An 18,262-nucleotide genomic window follows, 5' to 3' on the forward strand; every position below is an offset into this window, starting at 1 on the left:
GTTGATGGTCATGAGAGGATCCGTCGTACAACATTTCATTCAAATCGGATAAGAAATACGCCCTCTAGAGGCTCAAGAACTCAAGGCCCAAGATCGGTTTATATGGCAGCTATACCAGGTTATGAACCGATTTGAACCATACTTGGCAAAGTTGTTGGATATCATAACAAAACACATCGTGCAGAATTTCATTGCAATCGGATAAGAATTGGGCACTCTAGAGGCTCAAGAAGTCAAGACCCAAGATCGGTTTATATGGCAGCTATATCAAAACATGGACCGATTTGGCCCATTTACAATCCCAACCGACCTAAGCTAAAAGAAGTATTTGTGCACAATTTCAAACGGCTAGCTCTACTCCTTCAAAAGTTAGCGTGCTTTCGACAGACAGACGGACGGACGGACGCACAGACGGACGGATATGGCTACATCGACTTAAAACTACATGACGATCAGGAATATATATACTTTATGGGTTCTTAGACGTATATTTCGAGGTGTTACAAACAGAATGACGAAATTAGTATACCCCCCATCCTATGGTGGAGGGTATAAAAACAAGTAAGAGTGAGCTAAATTCGGCCGGGCCGAATCTTACATACCCTCCAACATGGATCGCATTTGTCGTGTTCTATGCGCAGTATCTCTTTTTAGGCAAACAAAGAATATTGAGTAAGAACTGTAGAACGCATATTACGAGGCGTTTCAAACAGAATGACAAAAAAATAAAGAACCGGTTTGCCTTATCTTTGCATCCTAAAATTAGACTCTCTTTTGTTTAGTATTCAAAATTAATTTTATCTAGTTCTATGAAAACGTTTTTCTTAACACAAATTATCTTTTTTTTCCATATTTAACAAGACGCGCAAATTGATAAAGGCGAGGCGCTCAAAGATGATTTCGCGTCTTGTCTGTACAATTGAATAAACAGAAGCAGTTTTTGTTTTTATTGTCAATGTTTGGGCCATGTTTTTTTTCAGATTCATTGTGGGGCGTCTTGAATAGACTAGAACAGAATAGACTGCTAAGCAAATACACCAAGTTTGAATCTCACCTAACATTATTCGGGGGGTATAAATAACTGTCGTCAAAAATACGAACACCACAGAAATTATGGCATGTCACTACAGCTCGCAAGCAGAAATGAATAGGGGAAAATAGAAATATATGGGTCATAGCTGAGATTTAGACATTTTAGGGCAAAGCTAATGCCAAAAACAAGAACTACAAAAATGCTTTTAGGAAATATAATCCAAGAACATTCTTAGAAAATTTTCAAATTCAGAAGACCCTTCTTCTTGTTATGACTAAGGCCTTTAACACTTTGCCATTTGAAGCACAGAGCCTTTTGCTGCATCGATTCTCATTAAAAATGTGATCCAATGATGTTCGCCACTGACCTATCGTCGTTTCTTTTTAAGGACAAGCAAACAAACAAAAACTTTTTGTTTTCGCTTTTATATCTGCTTCAGTGTCTGTTTCTGTTGGCTTCTTTGTCTCGGTGAAGACAAAATTCAATATTTAAATGAATAACAAAAAGGCGTTTGAATTGAATAGAATGAATAGAGACCAGCATAGAGTCGAATGAAATCGATTCCACAGATGAAAAATTGGGTGAATGACGTAGTTGTTGTTCGAACAAGTGTTTCGAGTCCTAATGGCGCGTATAAATACCTTCGCCAATGGAATATGGAGTTTAGTTAAAATCGAATTAATCAAAGGCATGAAGTTCCGTTTCCTGGCACTTTTCATTTGTGTGTGTGCGTTTGCATTCCTAGTGGGAGGAGCACCCACTAGGCTGCCTGATGCCGACGAGGGAGGAGGAGGTGTAGATGTTGGCGATGAAATTGCAAGTGCCGACAAAGGTGTAGACGAAACACAAGACAGTGTTGCTGACGGTGTATCAAACGAATGTCAAACGGACAATGAAGCAGTAAAAGAAACTGCACCGGCGGAAACTGCAGCAGAAGCTGGTGAAGTAACTGCAGAAGAACCAACAGATGCGGATACATCAAGTGAAGAAACTCCTGCTGGTGAAGATACCCCTATAGCGGAGACTGGAGAAGAGACTGCTGGTGAAGACACGCCGGCAGAAGTGGCTAGTGAAGAAACTGCTGGTGAGGAAGTCGTTGGTGAAGAAACCGGTGCAGAAGAGACAGCCGGTGAGGAAAATCTTGAAGAAGAGACTGCTGGAGAGGAAACAGCCGGTGATGAATCTCCTGCTGGTGAGGAGCCCGTTGGTGAAGAAATTCCTGCGGAAGAGACTGCTGCAGAAGAGACTGCTGCAGAAGAGACTGCTGCAGAAGAGACTGCTGCAGAAGAGACTGCTGCAGAAGAGACTGCTGCAGAAGAGACTGCTGCAGAAGAGACTCCTGTGGGTGAGGAGCCAGCTGGAGAAGAAACTCCTACAGAAGTGACTGGTGAAGTGATAGTTGGTGAGGAACCCGCAGATGAAGAAACTCCTGCCGAAGAGACCGCTGGTGAGGAAGCAACCAATGAAGAAACTCCTGCTGGTGAGGAACCTGCTGACGAAGAGACTACTGGAGAGGAAGCAGGCGGTGAAGAAGCTCCCGCTGGTGAAGAGTCAGTCGGTGAAGAAGGTGCTGCTGAAGAAATCCCTTTAGAAGAAACCGTTGGTGAGGAATCCGCAGTAGGAGAAACTCCTGCCGAAGAGACCGCTGGTGAGGAAGCAACCGATGAAGAAACTCCTGCTGGTGAGGAGCCTGCTGGTGAAGAGACTCCTGCAGAAGGGACTGCTTCAGAGGAAGAAGGCGTTGAAGAAACTCCTGATGAAGTTGATCAAGAAACCAGTGAAGATGGTGCTGCTGAAGAAACTCCTTTAGAAGAAACAGTTGGTGAGGAATCCGCAGTAGGAGAAACTCCTGCCGAAGAGACCGCTGGTGAGGAAGCAACCGATGAAGAGACTCCTGCTGGTGAAGAAACTCCTGCGGGTGAGGAGCCAGCTGGTGAAGAAACTCCTACAGAAGTGATTGGTGAAGAGACCGTTGGTGAAGAACCCGCAGTTGAAGAAACTCCTGCCGAAGAGACCGCTGGTGAGGAAGCAACCAATGAAGAAACTCCTGCTGGTGAGGAGCAAGTTGGTGACGAAATTCCTACTGGTGAGGAGCCTGCTGACGATGAAACACCTGCAGAAGAGACTGCTGCAGAAGAGACTACTGGAGAGGAAGCAGGCGGTGAAGAAGCTCCCGCTGGTGAAGAGCCAGTCGGTGAAGAAAGTGCTGCTGAAGAAACTCCTTTAGAAGAAACCGTTGGTGAGGAATCCGCAGCAGGAGAAACTCCTGCCGATGAAACTGCTGGTGAGGAAGCAACCGATGAAGAAACTCCTGCTGGTGAGGAGACAGTTGGTGAAGACACCGGTGAAGAAACAGAAGAGGCTGGCGAAGAAGCCGCGGGAGAAGAAACACCAGCTGGTGAGGAACCTGCTGTTGAAGAAGAATCCGGTGTAGAAGGTGCTGCTGAAGAAACTCCTTTAGAAGAAACTGCGGGTGAGGAAGCAACCGGTGAAGATACTCCTGCTGGTGAGGAGCCAGCTGGTGAAGAAATTCCAGCAGAAGGGACTGCTCCAGAGGAAGAAGGCGGTGAAGAAACTCCTGATGCTGAAGAACCAGTTGATGAAGAAACCAGTGAAGATGGTGCTGCTGAAGAAACTCCTTTAGAAGAAACCGTTGGTGAGGAATCCGCAGTAGGAGAAACTCCTGCCGAAGAGACTGCTGGTGAGGAAGCAACCGATGAAGAAACTCCTGCTGGTGAGGAGACAGTTGGTGAAGAAACCGGTGAAGAAACAGAAGAGGCTGGCGAAGAAGCCGCGGGAGAAGAAACACCAGAAACGCCTGCTGTTGAAGAAGAATCCGGTGAAGAAGGTGCTGCTGAAGAAACTCCTTTAGAAGAAACTGCGGGTGAGGAAGCAACCGGTGAAGATACTCCTGCTGGTGAAGAGGCCGCTGGTGAAGAAACTCCTACTGGTGAGGAGCCTGCTGTAGAGGAAACACCTGCAGAAGAGACTACTGAAGAGGAAGCAGGCGATGAAGAAACTCCTGCTGGTGAAGAGACAGTTGGTGAAGAAACCGGTGAAGAACCTGAAGAGGCTGGTGAAGAAGCCGCGGGAGAAGAAACACCAGCTGGTGAAGAGCCTGCTGTTGAAGAAACACCTGCAGAAGAAACTACTTTGGAGGGAGTAGGCGGTGAAGAGCAAGTTGGTGAAGAAACGAGTGAAGAAGGTGGTGCTGCAGAAACTGCGGATGGGGAAGAAACGGGTGAAGAAACTCCTGCTGGTGAAGAGCCTGTTGGTGAAGAAATTGGGGGTGAGGAAGCAGCTGGCGAAGAAATTCCCACTGGTGAAGAAATTCCTGCAGAAGAAACTGCTGGTGAAGAAAATCTTGAAGAAGAAGCTGGTGAGGAAATTCCTGAAGAAGAGACTGCTGGAGAGGAAGCAGGCGAGGTAGAAACTCCTGCTGGTGAAGAGCCAGTTGGTGAAGAAACCGGTGAAGAAAGTGCTGCTGAAGAAACTCCTTTAGAAGAAATTGCGGGTGAGGAAGCAGCTGGCGAAGAAATTCCTGCTGGTGAAGAAATTCCTGCAGAAGAAACTGCTGGTGAAGAAAATCTTGAAGAAGAGGCTGCTGAGGAAATTCCTGAAGAAGAGACTGCCGGAGAGGAAACAAGCGGGGTAGAAACTCCTGCTGGTGAAGAAACCGAAGAAGAAAGTGCAGCTGAAGAAACTCCTTTAGAAGAAACTGCGGGAGAGGAAGCAGCTGGCGAAGAAATTCCTGTTGGTGAAGAAACTCCTGCAGAAGAAACTGCTGGTGAGGAAACTCCTGAAGAAGAGGCTGTTGTAGAGGGAGTAGCTGATGAGGAAACTCCTCAAGAAGAGACTACTGAAGAGGAAGCAGGCCGTGAAGAAACTCCTGCAGAAGAAACTGCTGGTGAGGAAAATCTTGAAGAGACTGAAGGCGAACATCCGCCATGTGGTGCTAGCACTGAAGGAGAGGCCGAAATACCCGCCGTAGAAGAAACAGGTGAACACACATGTGGTGGCGCTGAAGGAGAAGATACATCCGGCGTAGAAGTCGCTGGCGAAGAAGCCGCGGACGATGAAAGTGGACCAAGTGTAGAAGAGGCTGAAGGCCATGAGGGAGAAGGTGAAGCTTCCGGTAGCAGTGGCGGAGTTCATATTGAAATAACAATTGAAGGAGGTCATGGATCATCGGAAAGTGTAGCGGAAGTTGAAGGCGAACCACCATGTGAAGTTTGTACCGGAGGAGAGGGTGAGACTCATACAGGAGAAGAAACTGCTGAACATTCATGCGGTGGAGCTGAGGGTGAAGTGACAACCGGTGGAGAGACCGCGGCTGAGGATGTCGTAGGCGAAGAAGCCGCGAGCGTTGAAGGCGAACCATGTGGTGGAGGGGCTGAAGGTCACGAGGGAGAAGGTGAAGCTTCCGGTGGCAGTGGCGGAGTTCATATTGAAATAACAATTGAAGGAGGTCATGGATCATCGGAAAGTGTAGCGGAAGTTGAAGGCGAACAACCACCATGTGAAGTTTGTGCGGGAGGAGAGGGTGAAACTCATACAGGAGAAGTAACTGCTGAACATTCATGCGGTGGAGCTGAGGGAGAAGTGACAACCGGTGAAGCGACCACAGGTGAGGATGTCGCAGGCGAAGAAGCCGCGAGCGTTGAAGGCGAATGTGGTGGAGGGGCTGAAGGCCACGAAGGAGAAGGTGAAGCTTCCGGTGGCAGTGGCGGAGTTCATATTGAAATAACAGTCGAAGGAGAACATGGGTCAACTGGTGGTGAAACCTCAGAAGGTGAACATTCACCATGCGAAGGAGCTTCTGGAAGTGAGGAGGCTGAAGGCGAACATCCACCACCTGAAGTTTGTGTCGGTGGAGAGACCGAGATACCCGTCGGAAAAGAAACAGGTGAACACACGTGCGGTGGAGCTGAGGGTGAAGAGACAACAGTTGAAGAAACAGCTGGGGGAGAGGAAACTGAAGGTGCACATCCACCATGTGATGGAGCATCAGGTGAAGAAGGGGTTGGAGTTCACGAGGGAGAAAGTGAAGCTTCCGATGGCAGTGGTGGTGTTCATATTGAAATAACAATTGAAGGAGAGCATGGATCAACGGAAGGTGGGGCAGAAGTTGAAGGCGAACAACCACCATGTGAAGTTTGTGCCGGAGGAGAGGGTGAAACTCATACAGGAGAAGAAACCGCAGAACACTCATGCGGTGGAGCTGAGGGAGAAGTGACAACCGGTGAAGAGACTGCCGTTGAGGATGTCGCAGGCGAAGAAGCCGCTGGCGAAGAAGCCGCGAGCGTTGAAGGCGAACCATGTGGTGGAGGGGCTGAAGGCCACGAAGGAGAAGGTGAAGCTTCCGGTGGCAGTGGCGGAATTCATATTGAAATAACAGTCGAAGGAGAACATGGGCCAACAGGTGGTGAGACCTCAGAAGGTGAACATCCACCATGCGAAGGAGCTCCTGGTAGTGAAGAGGCTGAAGGTGAACATCCACCACATGAAGTTTGTGCCGGTGGAGAGACCGAGACACCCGTCGGAGAAGAAACAGGTGAACACACATGTAGTGGCGCTGAGGGAGAAGAGACAACCGTTGAAGAAAGTGCTGGGGGAGAGGAAACTGAAGGTGCACACCCACCCTGTGATGGAGCTTCAGGTGAAGAAGGGGCTGGAGTTCCCGAGGGAGAAAGTGAAACTTCCGCTGGCAGTGGTGGAGTTCATATTGAAATAACAATTGAAGGAGAGCATGGATCATCGGAAGGTGTGCCAGAAGTTGAAGGCGAACAACCACCATGTGAAGTTTGTGCCGGAGGAGAGGGTGAAACTCATACAGGAGAAGAAACTGCAGAACACTCATGCGGTGGAGCTGAGGGAGAAGTGACAACCGGTGAAGAGACTGCGGGTGAGGATGTCGCAGGCGAAGAAGCCGCTGGCGAAGAAGCCGCGAGCGTTGAAGGCGAACCATGTGGTGGAGGGGCTGAAGGCCACGAAGGAGAAGGTGAAGCTTCCGGTGGCAGTGGCGGAATTCATATTGAAATAACACTCGAAGGAGAACATGGGCCAACAGGTGGTGAGACCTCAGAAGGTGAACATCCACCATGCGAAGGAGCTTCTGGAAGTGAGGAGGCTGAAGGCGAACATCCACCACATGAAGTTTGTGTCGGTGGAGAGACCGAGATACCCGTCGGAGAGGAAACAGGTGAACACACGTGCGGTGGAGCTGAGGGTGAAGAGACAACAGTTGAAGAAGCAGCTGGGGGAGAGGAAACTGAAGGTGCACATCCACCATGTGATGGAGCTTCAGGTGAAGAAGGGGTTCGAGTTCACGAGGGAGAAAGTGAAGCTTCCGATGGCAGTGGTGGAGTTCATATTGAAATAACAATTGAGGGAGAGCATGGATCAACGGAAGGTGGGGCAGAAGTTGAAGGCGAACAACCACCATGTGAAGTTTGTGCCGGAGGAGAGGGTGAAACTCATACAGGAGAAGAAACTGCTGAACATTCATGCGGTGGAGCTGAGGGAGAAGTCACAACCGGTGAAGCTACCACGGGTGAGGATGTCGCAGGCGAAGAAGCCGCTGGCGAAGAAGTCGCGAGCGTTGAAGGCGAACCATGTGGTGGAGGGGCTGAAGGTCACGAGGGAGAAGGTGAAGTTTCCGGTGGCAGTGGCGGAGTTCATATTGAAATAACAGTCGAAGGAGAACATGGGTCAACAGGTGGTGAAACCTCAGAAGGTGAACATCCACCATGCGAAGGAGCTCCTGGTAGTGAAGAGGCTGAAGGTGAACATCCACCACATGAAGTTTGTGCCGGTGGAGAGACCGAGACACCCGTCGGAGAAGAAACAGGTGAACACACATGTAGTGGCGCTGAGGGAGAAGAGACAACCGTTGAAGAAAGTGCTGGGGGAGAGGAAACTGAAGGTGCACACCCACCCTGTGATGGAGCTTCAGGTGAAGAAGGGGCTGGAGTTCCCGAGGGAGAAAGTGAAACTTCCGATGGCAGTGGTGGAGTTCATATTGAAATAACAATTGAAGGAGAGCATGGATCATCGGAAGGTGTGGCAGAAGTTGAAGCCGAACAACCACCATGTGAAGTTTGTACCGGAGGAGAGGGTGAAACTCATACAGGAGAAGAAACTGCTGAACATTCATGCGGTGGAGCTGAGGGTGAAGTGACAAACGGTGAAGATACCGCAAGTGAAGATGTCGCAGGCGAAGAAGCCGCTGGTGAAGAAGCCGCTGGCGAAGAAGCCGCAGGCGAAAAACCCGCTGGCGAGGAAGCCGCGAGCGTTGAAGGTGAACCATGTGGTGGAGTGGCTGAAGGTCACGACGGAGAAGGTGGAACTTCGGGTGGTAGTGGCGGAGTTCATATTGAAATAACAATTGAAGGAGAGCATGGATCATCTGAAGGTGAGGCGGAAGTTGAAGGAGAACAAACAGCTGAACATTCATGCGGTGGCGCTGAGGGAGAAGAGACAACCGGTGAAGAGACCGTGGGCGAAGAAGCCACAGGCGAAGAAGCTGCAGGCGAAGAAGTCGCAGGCGAAGAAGCCGCAGGCGAAGAAGCCGCAGGCGAAGAAGCCGCAGGCGAAGAATCCGCAGGCGAAGAAGCCGCAGGCGAAGAAGCCGCGGGCGAAGGAGCCGCAGGCGAAGAAACCGCGAGCGTTGGAGGCGAACCATGTAGTGGAGTGGCTGAAGGTCACGAGGGAGAAGGTGAAACTTCGGGTGGTAGTGGCGGAGTTCATATTGAAATAACAATTGAAGGAGAGCATGGATCATCGGAAGGTGAGGCGGAAACTGAAGGAGAACAAACAGCTGAACATTCATGCGGTGGAACTGAGGGAGAAGAGACTACCGGTGAAGAGACCGTGGGTGAAGAAGCCGCAGGCGAAGAAGCCACAGGCGAAGAAGCCGCAGGCGAAGAAGCCGCAGGCGAAGAAGCCGCGGGCGAAGAAGCCTCAGGCCAAGAAGCCGCAGGCGAAGAAGTCGCAGGCGAAGAAGCCGCAGGCGAAGAAGCCGCTGGCGAAGAAGCCGCAGGCGAAGAAACCGCAGGCGAAGATGCCGCAGGCGAAGATGCCGCAGGCGAAGAATCCGCGAGCGTTGAAGGCGAACCATGTGGTGGAGTGGCAGAAGGTCACGGGGGAGAAGGTGAAACTTCGGGTGGTAGTGGCGGAGTTCATATTGAAATAACAATTGAAGGAGAGCATGGATCATCGGAAGGTGAGGCGGAAGTTGAAGGAGAACAAACAGCTGAACATTCATGCGGTGGAACTGAGGGAGAAGAGACTACCGGTGAAGAGACCGTGGGTGAAGAAGCCGCAGGCGAAGAGGCCACAGGCGAAGAAGACGCAGACGAAGAAGCCGCAGACGAAGAAGACGCAGACGAAGAAGCCGCAGGCGAAGAAGCCGCAGGCGAAGAAGCCACAGGCGAAGAAGCCGCAGGCGAAGAAGCCGCAGGCGAAGAAGCCGCAGGCGAAGAAGCCGCAGGCGAAGAAGCCGCAGGCGAAGAAGCCGCAGGCGAAGAAGCCGCAGGCGAAGAAGGTCAAACTTCCGGCGGCAGTGGTGGAATTCATATTGAAATTACAATCGGAGGAGAACATGGATCAGAATCAGGTGGCGAAACTGGCGAAGGAGAAGAAACTGGTGAGGAAGAAACTGTCGAAGAGGGAACCGGTGAAGAAGGAACTGGTGAAGAAGGAACCGGTGAGGATGTAACTAGTGAAGAAGGAACCAATGAGGAGGAAACTGGAGAAGAGGAAGCTGGAGGAGAAGAAACGGCCCAAGAAGGAGAACCCGGTGAAGAGGGAACTGGTGAGGAGGAAACCGTTGAGGAAGGGGCTGGAGAAGAGGAAACCGGCGAGGATGGAACGGGTGAAGAAGAGACAGGAGAAGAAGAAGCTGGTGAAGAAGAAACTGGCGAGGAAGGAACAGGCGAGGAAGAGACAGGCGAGGAAGAGACAGGCGAGGAAGAGACAGGCGAGGAAGGAGCTGGTGAAGAAGAAACCGGCGAAGAAGAAACAGGTGAGGAAGAGACAGGTGAGGAGGGAGCTGGTGAAGAAGAAACCGGCGAAGAAGAAACAGGTGAGGAAGAGACTGGCGAGGAAGGACAAGGTGAAGAAGAAACCGGCGAAGAAGAAACCGGGGAAGAAGAAAACGGCGAAGAAGAAACCGGCGAAGAAGAAAACGGCGAAGAAGAGGCAGGTGAGGAAGAAGCAGTTGAAGAAGAGACAGGCGAGGAAGGAACTGGTGAAGAAGAAACTGGCGAAGAAGCAGTAACTGGTGAAGAGGTAACAAATGGCGAAGGAGAAACTGGAACTAATACTGGTTCTGGCACTATACATATTGAAATTAATGTGAAGCCTCCAGCAACAACAGCAAAACCTAAAACAACAACTAAACCAGCAACAACTGCAAAACCTGCAGCAACCACTGCAAAACCTGCAGCAACAACAGCCAAGCCTGCAGTAGCAACTGCAAAACCTGCAGTAACCACAGCCAAGCCTGCAGCAACAACAGTAAAACCTGCAGCAACAACAGCCAAGACAACAACCAAACCAGCAGCAACAACAGCCAAACCTGTAGCAACAACAGCTAAACCTGTAGTAACAACAGTAAAGCCTGAAACAGCCAACCCTGTTAAGCCACCCACAATTACCATAACGATTACAAACCCACCCAAAGCTACCACAGCCAAACCGAAAACAACTGCAAAACCTAAGACAACGGCTAAACCAAAAACTACGGTTAAACCAAAAACTACGGCAAAACCCAAAACAACAGCGAAACCCAAAACAACAGCGAAACCCAAAACAACAGCGAAACCCAAAACAACGGCCAAACCTAAGACTACGGCGAAACCAAAGACAACTGCAAAACCCAAAACAACAGCAAAACCAACTCAACCCCCGCAACAGGATAATTTCCTGCAACAGATCATCAATGCTGTCCAACAATTCTTTAATTAGAATCAAATAACGCCCTGAGATGTATTTTTTTTTTTTTCTTTAGTTATTGCATATGCTAATTCAATGGCATATAAAATTCAATTCTAAAAAGCTGACAATTAATTTTAATGTAAATACGACTTTTTGTAGTTTTCTACAGAACGAAATAAATGAGTATGATAAAACAAGTATGGGCGTGCTAAGTTAGGCCGGGCCGAATCTTATATACCCTCCACCATGGATCGCATTTGTCGAGTTCTATGCGCAGTATCTCTCCTTAGGCAAACAAGGAATATGGAATAAGAACTGTTATGCTATTGGAGCTATATCAAGCTATAATCTGATTCGGGCCATAAACGAATGCTCAACATTGTAGAAGTCGTTGTGTAATATTTCAGTTCATTCGGGTAAGAATTGCGCCTTGTAGGGGCTGAAGAAGTAAAATCGGGAAATCGGTTTATATGGGAGCTGTATCAAGCTATTGATCGATTTAGACTATATTAGACACGTATGTTGAAGGTCATGAGAGAAGCCGTTGTGAACAAATTTCTTCCAAATCGGAAGTGAATTGCGCCCTCTAGAGGCTTAAGAAGTCAAGACCCAAGATCAATTTATATGACAGCTATATCAAAACAAGGACCAATTTGAACCATACTTCGCACAGTTATTGAAAATCATAACAAAACACCTCATCCGAAATTTAAGCCAAATCGGATGAGAATTGCGAGCTCTATGGGCTCAAGAAGTCAAGATCCAAGATCGGTTTATATGACAGCTATACAATATTATGAACCGATTTGAATCATACTTAACACAGTTGTTGGAAGTGATACCAAAACAACTCATACGAAATTGCAGTCAAATCGGACGTGAATTGCGCCCTCTAGATTCTCAAGAAGTCAAGACCCAAGATCGGTTTATATGATAGCTGTACCAAATTATGAACGGATTTGAATTATTCTTAACACAGCTGTTGGAAGTGATGCAAAAACACCACGTGCCTAATTTCAGTCAAATCGGGTGAGAATTGCGCCCTCTAGTGGCGCAAGAAGTCAAGACCCAAGATCGGTTTATATGACAGCTGTACCAAATTATAAACGGATTTGAATTATTCTTAGCACAGTTGTTGGAAGTGATGCCAAAACACCTCATGCGAAATTTCAGGCAAATCGGATGAGAATTGCGAGCTCTATGGACTCAAGAAGTCAAGACCCACGATCGGTTTATATGACAGCTGTACCAAATTATGAACCGATTTGAATCATTCTTAACACAGTTGTTGGAAGTGATGCCAAAACACCACGTGCCAAATTTCAGTCAAATCGGACATGAATTGCGCCCTCTAGTGGCGCAAGAAGTCAAGACCCAAGATCGGTTTATATAACAGATGTACCAAATTATGAACCGATTTGAATCATTCTTAACACAGTTGTTGGAAGTGATACCAAAACAACTCATGCGAAATTGCAGTCAAATCGGACGTGAATTGCGCCCTCTAGATTCTCAAGAAGTCAAGACCCACGATCGGTTTATATGACAGCTGTACCAAATTATGAACCGATTTGAATCATTCTTAACACAGTTGTTGGAAGTGATGCCAAAACACCACGTGCCAAATTTCAGTCAAATCGGACATGAATTGCGCCCTCTAGTGGCGCAAGAAGTCAAGATCCAAGATCGGTTTATATAACAGATGTACCAAATTATGAACCGATTTGAATCATTCTTAACACAGTTGTTGGAAGTGATACCAAAACAACTCATGCGAAATTGCAGTCAAATCGGACGTGAATTGCGCCCTCTAGATTCTCAAGAAGTCAAGACCCACGATCGGTTTATATGACAGCTGTACCATATTATGAACGGATTTGAATTATTCTTAACACAGTTGTTGGAAGTGATGCCAAAACACCACGTGCCAAATTTCAGTCCAATCGGATAAAAATTGCGCCCTCTAGAGGCTCAATAAGTCAAGATCCAAGATCGGTTTATATCACAGCTATATCAAAACAAGGACCGATTTGTGCCATACTTAGCACAGTTATTGAAAATTGTAACAAAACAACTCATGGCAAATTTCAGTCAAATCGGAAGAGAATTGCGCCCTCTAGAGGCTCAAGAAGTCAAGACCCAAGAACGGTTTGTATGGCAGCTATTTTAAAACAAAGACGGATTTGCGTCATACTTAGCACAGTTATTGGAAATTATAACAAAACACCTCATGCGAAATTTCAGTCAAATCATATGAGAATTGCGCCCTCTAGAGGCTCAAGAAGTCAAGACCCTAGATCGGTTTATATTACAGCTGTACCAAATTTTGAACGGATTTGAATTTTTCTTAACACAGTTGTTGGAAGTGATGCCAAAACACCATGTGCTAAATTTCAGTCCAATCGGTTGAAAATTGCGCCCTCTAGAGGCTCAAGAAGTCAAGACCCACGATCGGTTTATTTGACAGCTGTACCATATTATGAACGGATTTGAATTATTTTTAACACAGTTGTTGGAAGTGATGCCAAAACACTACGTGCAAAATTTCAGTCAAATCGAACGTGAATTGCGCCCTCTAGAGGCCCATGAAGTCAAGATCCAGGATCGGTTTATATGGTAGCTATATCAAAACATGGACCGATTTGGCCTATTTACAATTCCAACCGTTCTACACTAATAAAAAGTATTTGTGCAAAATTTCAAGCGGCTAGCTTTTCTCCTTCAAAGGTTAGCGTGCTTTCTACAAACAGATGGACGGACGGACAGACGGACGGACATGGCTAGATCGACTTAAAATGACATGACGATCTCAGAGGCATAATTCGAGGTGTTACAAATAGAATGACGAAATTAGTATATCCCCATCCTATGGTGGAGGGTATAAAAAAGTGTAGTAGAAGATCGTAGAATTATTTATGAACAAGTAAAAGCGAGCTAATTTCGACCGGGCCAAATCTTATATACCTTCCAGCATGGATCGCATGTTTCTTTATAGACCAACAAAGGATAATGGATAAGAATTGCTTAGCTATTTGAGGTATACCAAGTTATAAACTGATTGGGGCGATATTTGGCTTGGCCAAATCGGACAAAAATTCCACCCTATAGTGGCTCAGGATATAAATTGGAAGATCTGTTTATATGGGAGCTATATCAGATCGATTAACTTTCCTTGGTAATGTATTCTTTTCGGGAGTCTACAATAAAAAATCATATATGTCCTAGATTGTGCCCATTATGGTTCAATGACCTACTCTTAATCTTAAAAAAACAAATTTAACCGTATTCTTGAATGAAGCATTCTGGTTTGCCTTATCTTTGCAGCCTAAAATTAGACCCTCTTCTGTTTAGTATTCGCAACTAATTTTATCTACATATATGAAAAGCTTTTCTTAATATTATCTGTATTTTTTTTTTTTTGGCTTTCATGTTCAATTAGATACGCAAATTGATTAAAGCGAGGCTTTCGAAGATAATTTTGCGTCATGTCTGCACAGTTGAACAAATAGAACCAAAATTTGTTTTTAATGTTTATTTTTTTGGCCATGTTTTTGTGCAGATTCATTGTGAGGCTCCTTGAATAGACTTTAGCTATTGAGCAAATAAGTCAAGTGTGAATGTCACTTAACATTATTTGGTGGTTATAAATAACTGTCGTCGAAAATACGAACACCACAGATCCCATGGCATGTCACTTCAGCTCGAAAGTAGACATGAATAGGCGAAAATAGAAATATGTGGGTCGTAGCTGAGATTTTGGGGGAAGGCTCATAACAAAATCAGTAAGAAAAGGCAAAAGTGGGGCAGCGCCGACTTTATAATACCCTACACCTACTCTATAAATACAAAAGGTGGGCTGTGTATAATTCTGATCCAATTTTCATGGACCTTGGCGGATGTATTCAGATAGGTTATTAGGTTATGTTTAACTTCGGTTGACAAATAACAACAAATTACCCAAATTCTGACGAACATGGGAGCTATATCTAAATTTGAACCGACTTCGACCAAACTTAATGGAAAGAGTTGTACAAAATTTTGGGAAGATTGGTCAATAAGTGCGCTTGCAGTGGGTATAGGAGTGAAAATTCGGGCGATATATATGTATACATATATATCACACGATTTTATGTAAGCTATATTAAAATCTGAACCGATTTCTGTGAAATTAATAAATAATGTCGAGATTCATAAAAAACCCTTCTCGCCAAATTTCGAGAGAATCGGTCAACAAATGACCATTTTATTGCTGTATTACTTCAAATCAGACGAACATATATATGGGAGCTATATCCAAATCTGAACCGATTTCTGTGAAATAAACCAGTAATCTCGAGATTCATAAAAAAAATCTTCTTGCAAATCGAATGAACATATATGTGGGAGCTATATCCAAATCTGAACAGATTTCTATAAAAGTCACCAGTATTATAGAGAGCCAAGAGCAAATCGTTCCTACCAATCTTTAAGAAAATCGGTCACCAAATGACCATTTTATTGCTGTATTACTGCAAATCGGACGAACATATATATGGGAGCTATATCCAAATCTGAACCGATTTCTGTGCAATAAACCAGTAATGTCGAGATTCATAAAAAAAAACTCGTCTTGCCAAATTTCTAGAGAATCGGTTAACAAAAGACCATTTTATTGCTGTATTACTGCAAATCGGATGAATATATATATGGCAGCTATATCAAAATTTGAACCGATTTTCTCCAATTTCAATAGGCTTTGTCTATAGACCGAAAAACATACCCATACACAATTTGAAGACGATCGGATGAAAATTGCGACCTGTAGTTTGTACACAAATTAACATGGACAGACAGATGGACAGACAGACGGACAGACAGATGGACGGACAGACAGACGGACAGACAGAGGGACAGAAAAAGGGACAGACAGACAGACGGACAGACAGACAGATAGACAGCTGGACAGACAGATGGACAGACGGACAGACAGACAGACGGACAGACAGACAGACAGACAGACAGACAGACAGACAGACAGACAGACAGACAGACAGACAGACAGACAGACAGACAGACAGACAGACAGACAGACAGACGGACAGACAGACAGACAGACAGACGGACAGACAGACGGACAGACAGACGGACAGACAGACGGACAGACAGACGGACAGACAGACGGACAGAGAGATGGACAGACAGACGATATCCGTCCGTCCATCCGTTTGTGCATCCGTCCATTCGTACGTCCGTCTGTGAACGCTCGAACGCGTAAAGCAAGCCGCTTGATATTTTGCACAGATACTTCTGATTGATTTAGGTCGTTGGGTATTGCAAATGGGCCATATCGGTTCAGATTTGGATATAGGCCCCCTATATAGCGATCTCCTGATTTGAAATCATAGCCCTCAGAAGCCGCAATTGTTATCCTATTTCGCTGAAAATTTGTACGTAGCGTTCTGTTCCCACTCCCAACAACCATACTATGCATGGGTCGAAATGATCTATAACCTGATATAGCCCACATATAAACCGATTTGATTTCTTGAGCCCCTAGAATGAGCAAATGTTGTCCGTTTGAGTTGAAATTTTGCAAGGACATCCAACGATCGTGGTAAGTATGGTCCAAATCGCACTATAACCTGATATAGACGGACAGACAGACAGACGGACGGACAGACAGACGGACAGACAGACGGACAGACAGACGGACAGACAGACGGACAGACAGACGGACAGACAGACGGACAGACAGACGGACAGACAGACGGACAGACAGACGGACAGACAGACGGACAGACAGACGGACAGACAGACGGACAGACAGACGGACAGACAGACGGACAGACAGACGGACAGGCAGACGGACAGATAGACAGACGAACAGAGAGACGGACAGACAGACGGACAGACAGACAGACGGACAGACAGACGGACAGACAGACGGACAGACAGACGGACAGACAGACGGACAGACAGACGGACAGACAGACGGACAGACAGACGGACAGACAGACAGAGAGACGGACAGATAGACAGATAGACGGACAGCCGGACGGACAGACAGACATAGCTAAATCGAATCAGAAAGTGATTCTGAGTCGATCGGCATACTTATCAATGGGTCTATCTCTCTTCCTTTTGGGTGTTACAAACAAATGCACTAAGTTATAATACCATAGTAGTGGTGTAGGGTATAAAAACATGAAGGACAATTAAATATATGTCGATCGGAACCATACCCCGCATGGATGACAAAATACTTAAGACAGGTGCCAAATTTCGGGGAAATTGGTTAATAAATGCGGTTTCTATGGGTCTTTGACCTTAAATCGGGAGATCGGTTTATTTGGGGGTTGTGTAAAAATAATGCCCGATATAAACCATATTCGATTACGAAATCGATGGTCACTGTCCCAAATGTTTGTAAAATCGAGGAAGAAATTATACTTCTATAGACTTTAGACCTTAAATCAGAGGTATGGTCTGTAAGGGGGCTATATTAAGATACAGTCCGATCAAGACCATGATCGACACGAATATTGGTGAATATTGGTGGGCTTAATGCAATGTGCCAAGTTTCAGCGAAATCAGGTAACGAATGCGACTTTTGTGGGCCTTAGACTTAAAATCGGGAGATCGGTCTATATGGGGGCTATATTGAGACAAAATCCGATCTAGACCAAGCCCAAAGCGCATAAACACCACTCACTGTGCCCGAATGGAAGCTTTAACAAGAGGTAGTTAAATATAGCCCAAATTCAAACTTAAACTGCCAATGCACAAAAGAAGAATCTGTGCAAAGTTTCAGCTCAATGTCTTCTTTTTCGAAGACTGTAGTGTAATTTCAGCGGACAGACGGACATTGCTTTATTATGTTAGAATTATTATGTTAGAACAAGAACATACACTTTATAGGGGCCAAAATCGATATTTCGATGTGTTGGTGGTTACAAAAAACCACAGATTTTAAACACTGCAATCACAAAACTTTCTTGGATCTAAAAAAAATCAATTCAAACTCAAAATTGCCTTCTTCTTTCATTGACTATGTTTTTCATCCTCTTGCCCCTTAAGGCACAGCACAAAGATGTAATCCAATGATATTCTCCACTGACCTATTGTCGATTCTTTCTAAGGACAAGCAAACAAACAACAACTTTTTGTTTTCGCATTTGTATCTGTTTCAGTATCTGTTTCTGTTGCCCTCTTTGTCTCGGTGAAGGCAAAATTCAATATTTAAATGAATAACAAAAAGGCATTTGAATTGCATAGAACGAACAGAGACCAGTCAAACGAAATCGATTCTAC

General features: G+C 45.9%; 3 protein-coding genes across 3 annotated transcripts in view; 1 reads left to right on the plus strand and 2 right to left on the minus strand.

Annotated features, from left to right (window-relative positions):
* LOC106088468 (mucin-19-like) overlaps positions 1-18,262 on the minus strand; it is a 471,415-nt gene that overhangs the window by 48,857 nt on the left and 404,296 nt on the right. The window lies entirely within an intron of this gene.
* Positions 1,658-9,333, plus strand: LOC131997077 (retinitis pigmentosa 1-like 1 protein). Its single transcript, XM_059367358.1, has 2 exons — positions 1,658-9,257; positions 9,314-9,333. Exons 1-2 carry the CDS (start codon positions 1,658-1,660, stop codon positions 9,331-9,333), a joined length of 7,620 nt encoding a protein of 2,539 aa, XP_059223341.1.
* LOC131997078 (uncharacterized) lies at positions 9,470-10,927 on the minus strand. The gene has a single exon (XM_059367359.1). The coding sequence runs from the start codon at positions 10,693-10,695 to the stop codon at positions 9,607-9,609; it is 1,089 nt and encodes a 362-aa protein (XP_059223342.1). The 5' UTR covers positions 10,696-10,927; the 3' UTR covers positions 9,470-9,606.

The sequence above is a fragment of the Stomoxys calcitrans genome, chromosome 4, assembly GCF_963082655.1.
Source record: "Stomoxys calcitrans chromosome 4, idStoCalc2.1, whole genome shotgun sequence".
Classification (NCBI taxonomy): Eukaryota; Metazoa; Arthropoda; class Insecta; order Diptera; family Muscidae; genus Stomoxys; species Stomoxys calcitrans.

Bases quoted from the DNA above. Each gene is read 5' to 3' on its own strand.
- LOC131997077 (XM_059367358.1), top strand. From the start codon at position 1,658: ATGGCGCGTATAAATACCTTCGCCAATGGAATATGGAGTTTAGTTAAA. The intron at 9,258-9,313 runs GTGAGGCGGAAG...GGTGGAACTGAG, and splicing joins AGAGCATGGATCATCGGAAG to GGAGAAGAGACTACCGGTGA.
- LOC131997078 (XM_059367359.1), bottom strand. From the start codon at position 10,695: ATGGTAATTGTGGGTGGCTTAACAGGGTTGGCTGTTTCAGGCTTTACT.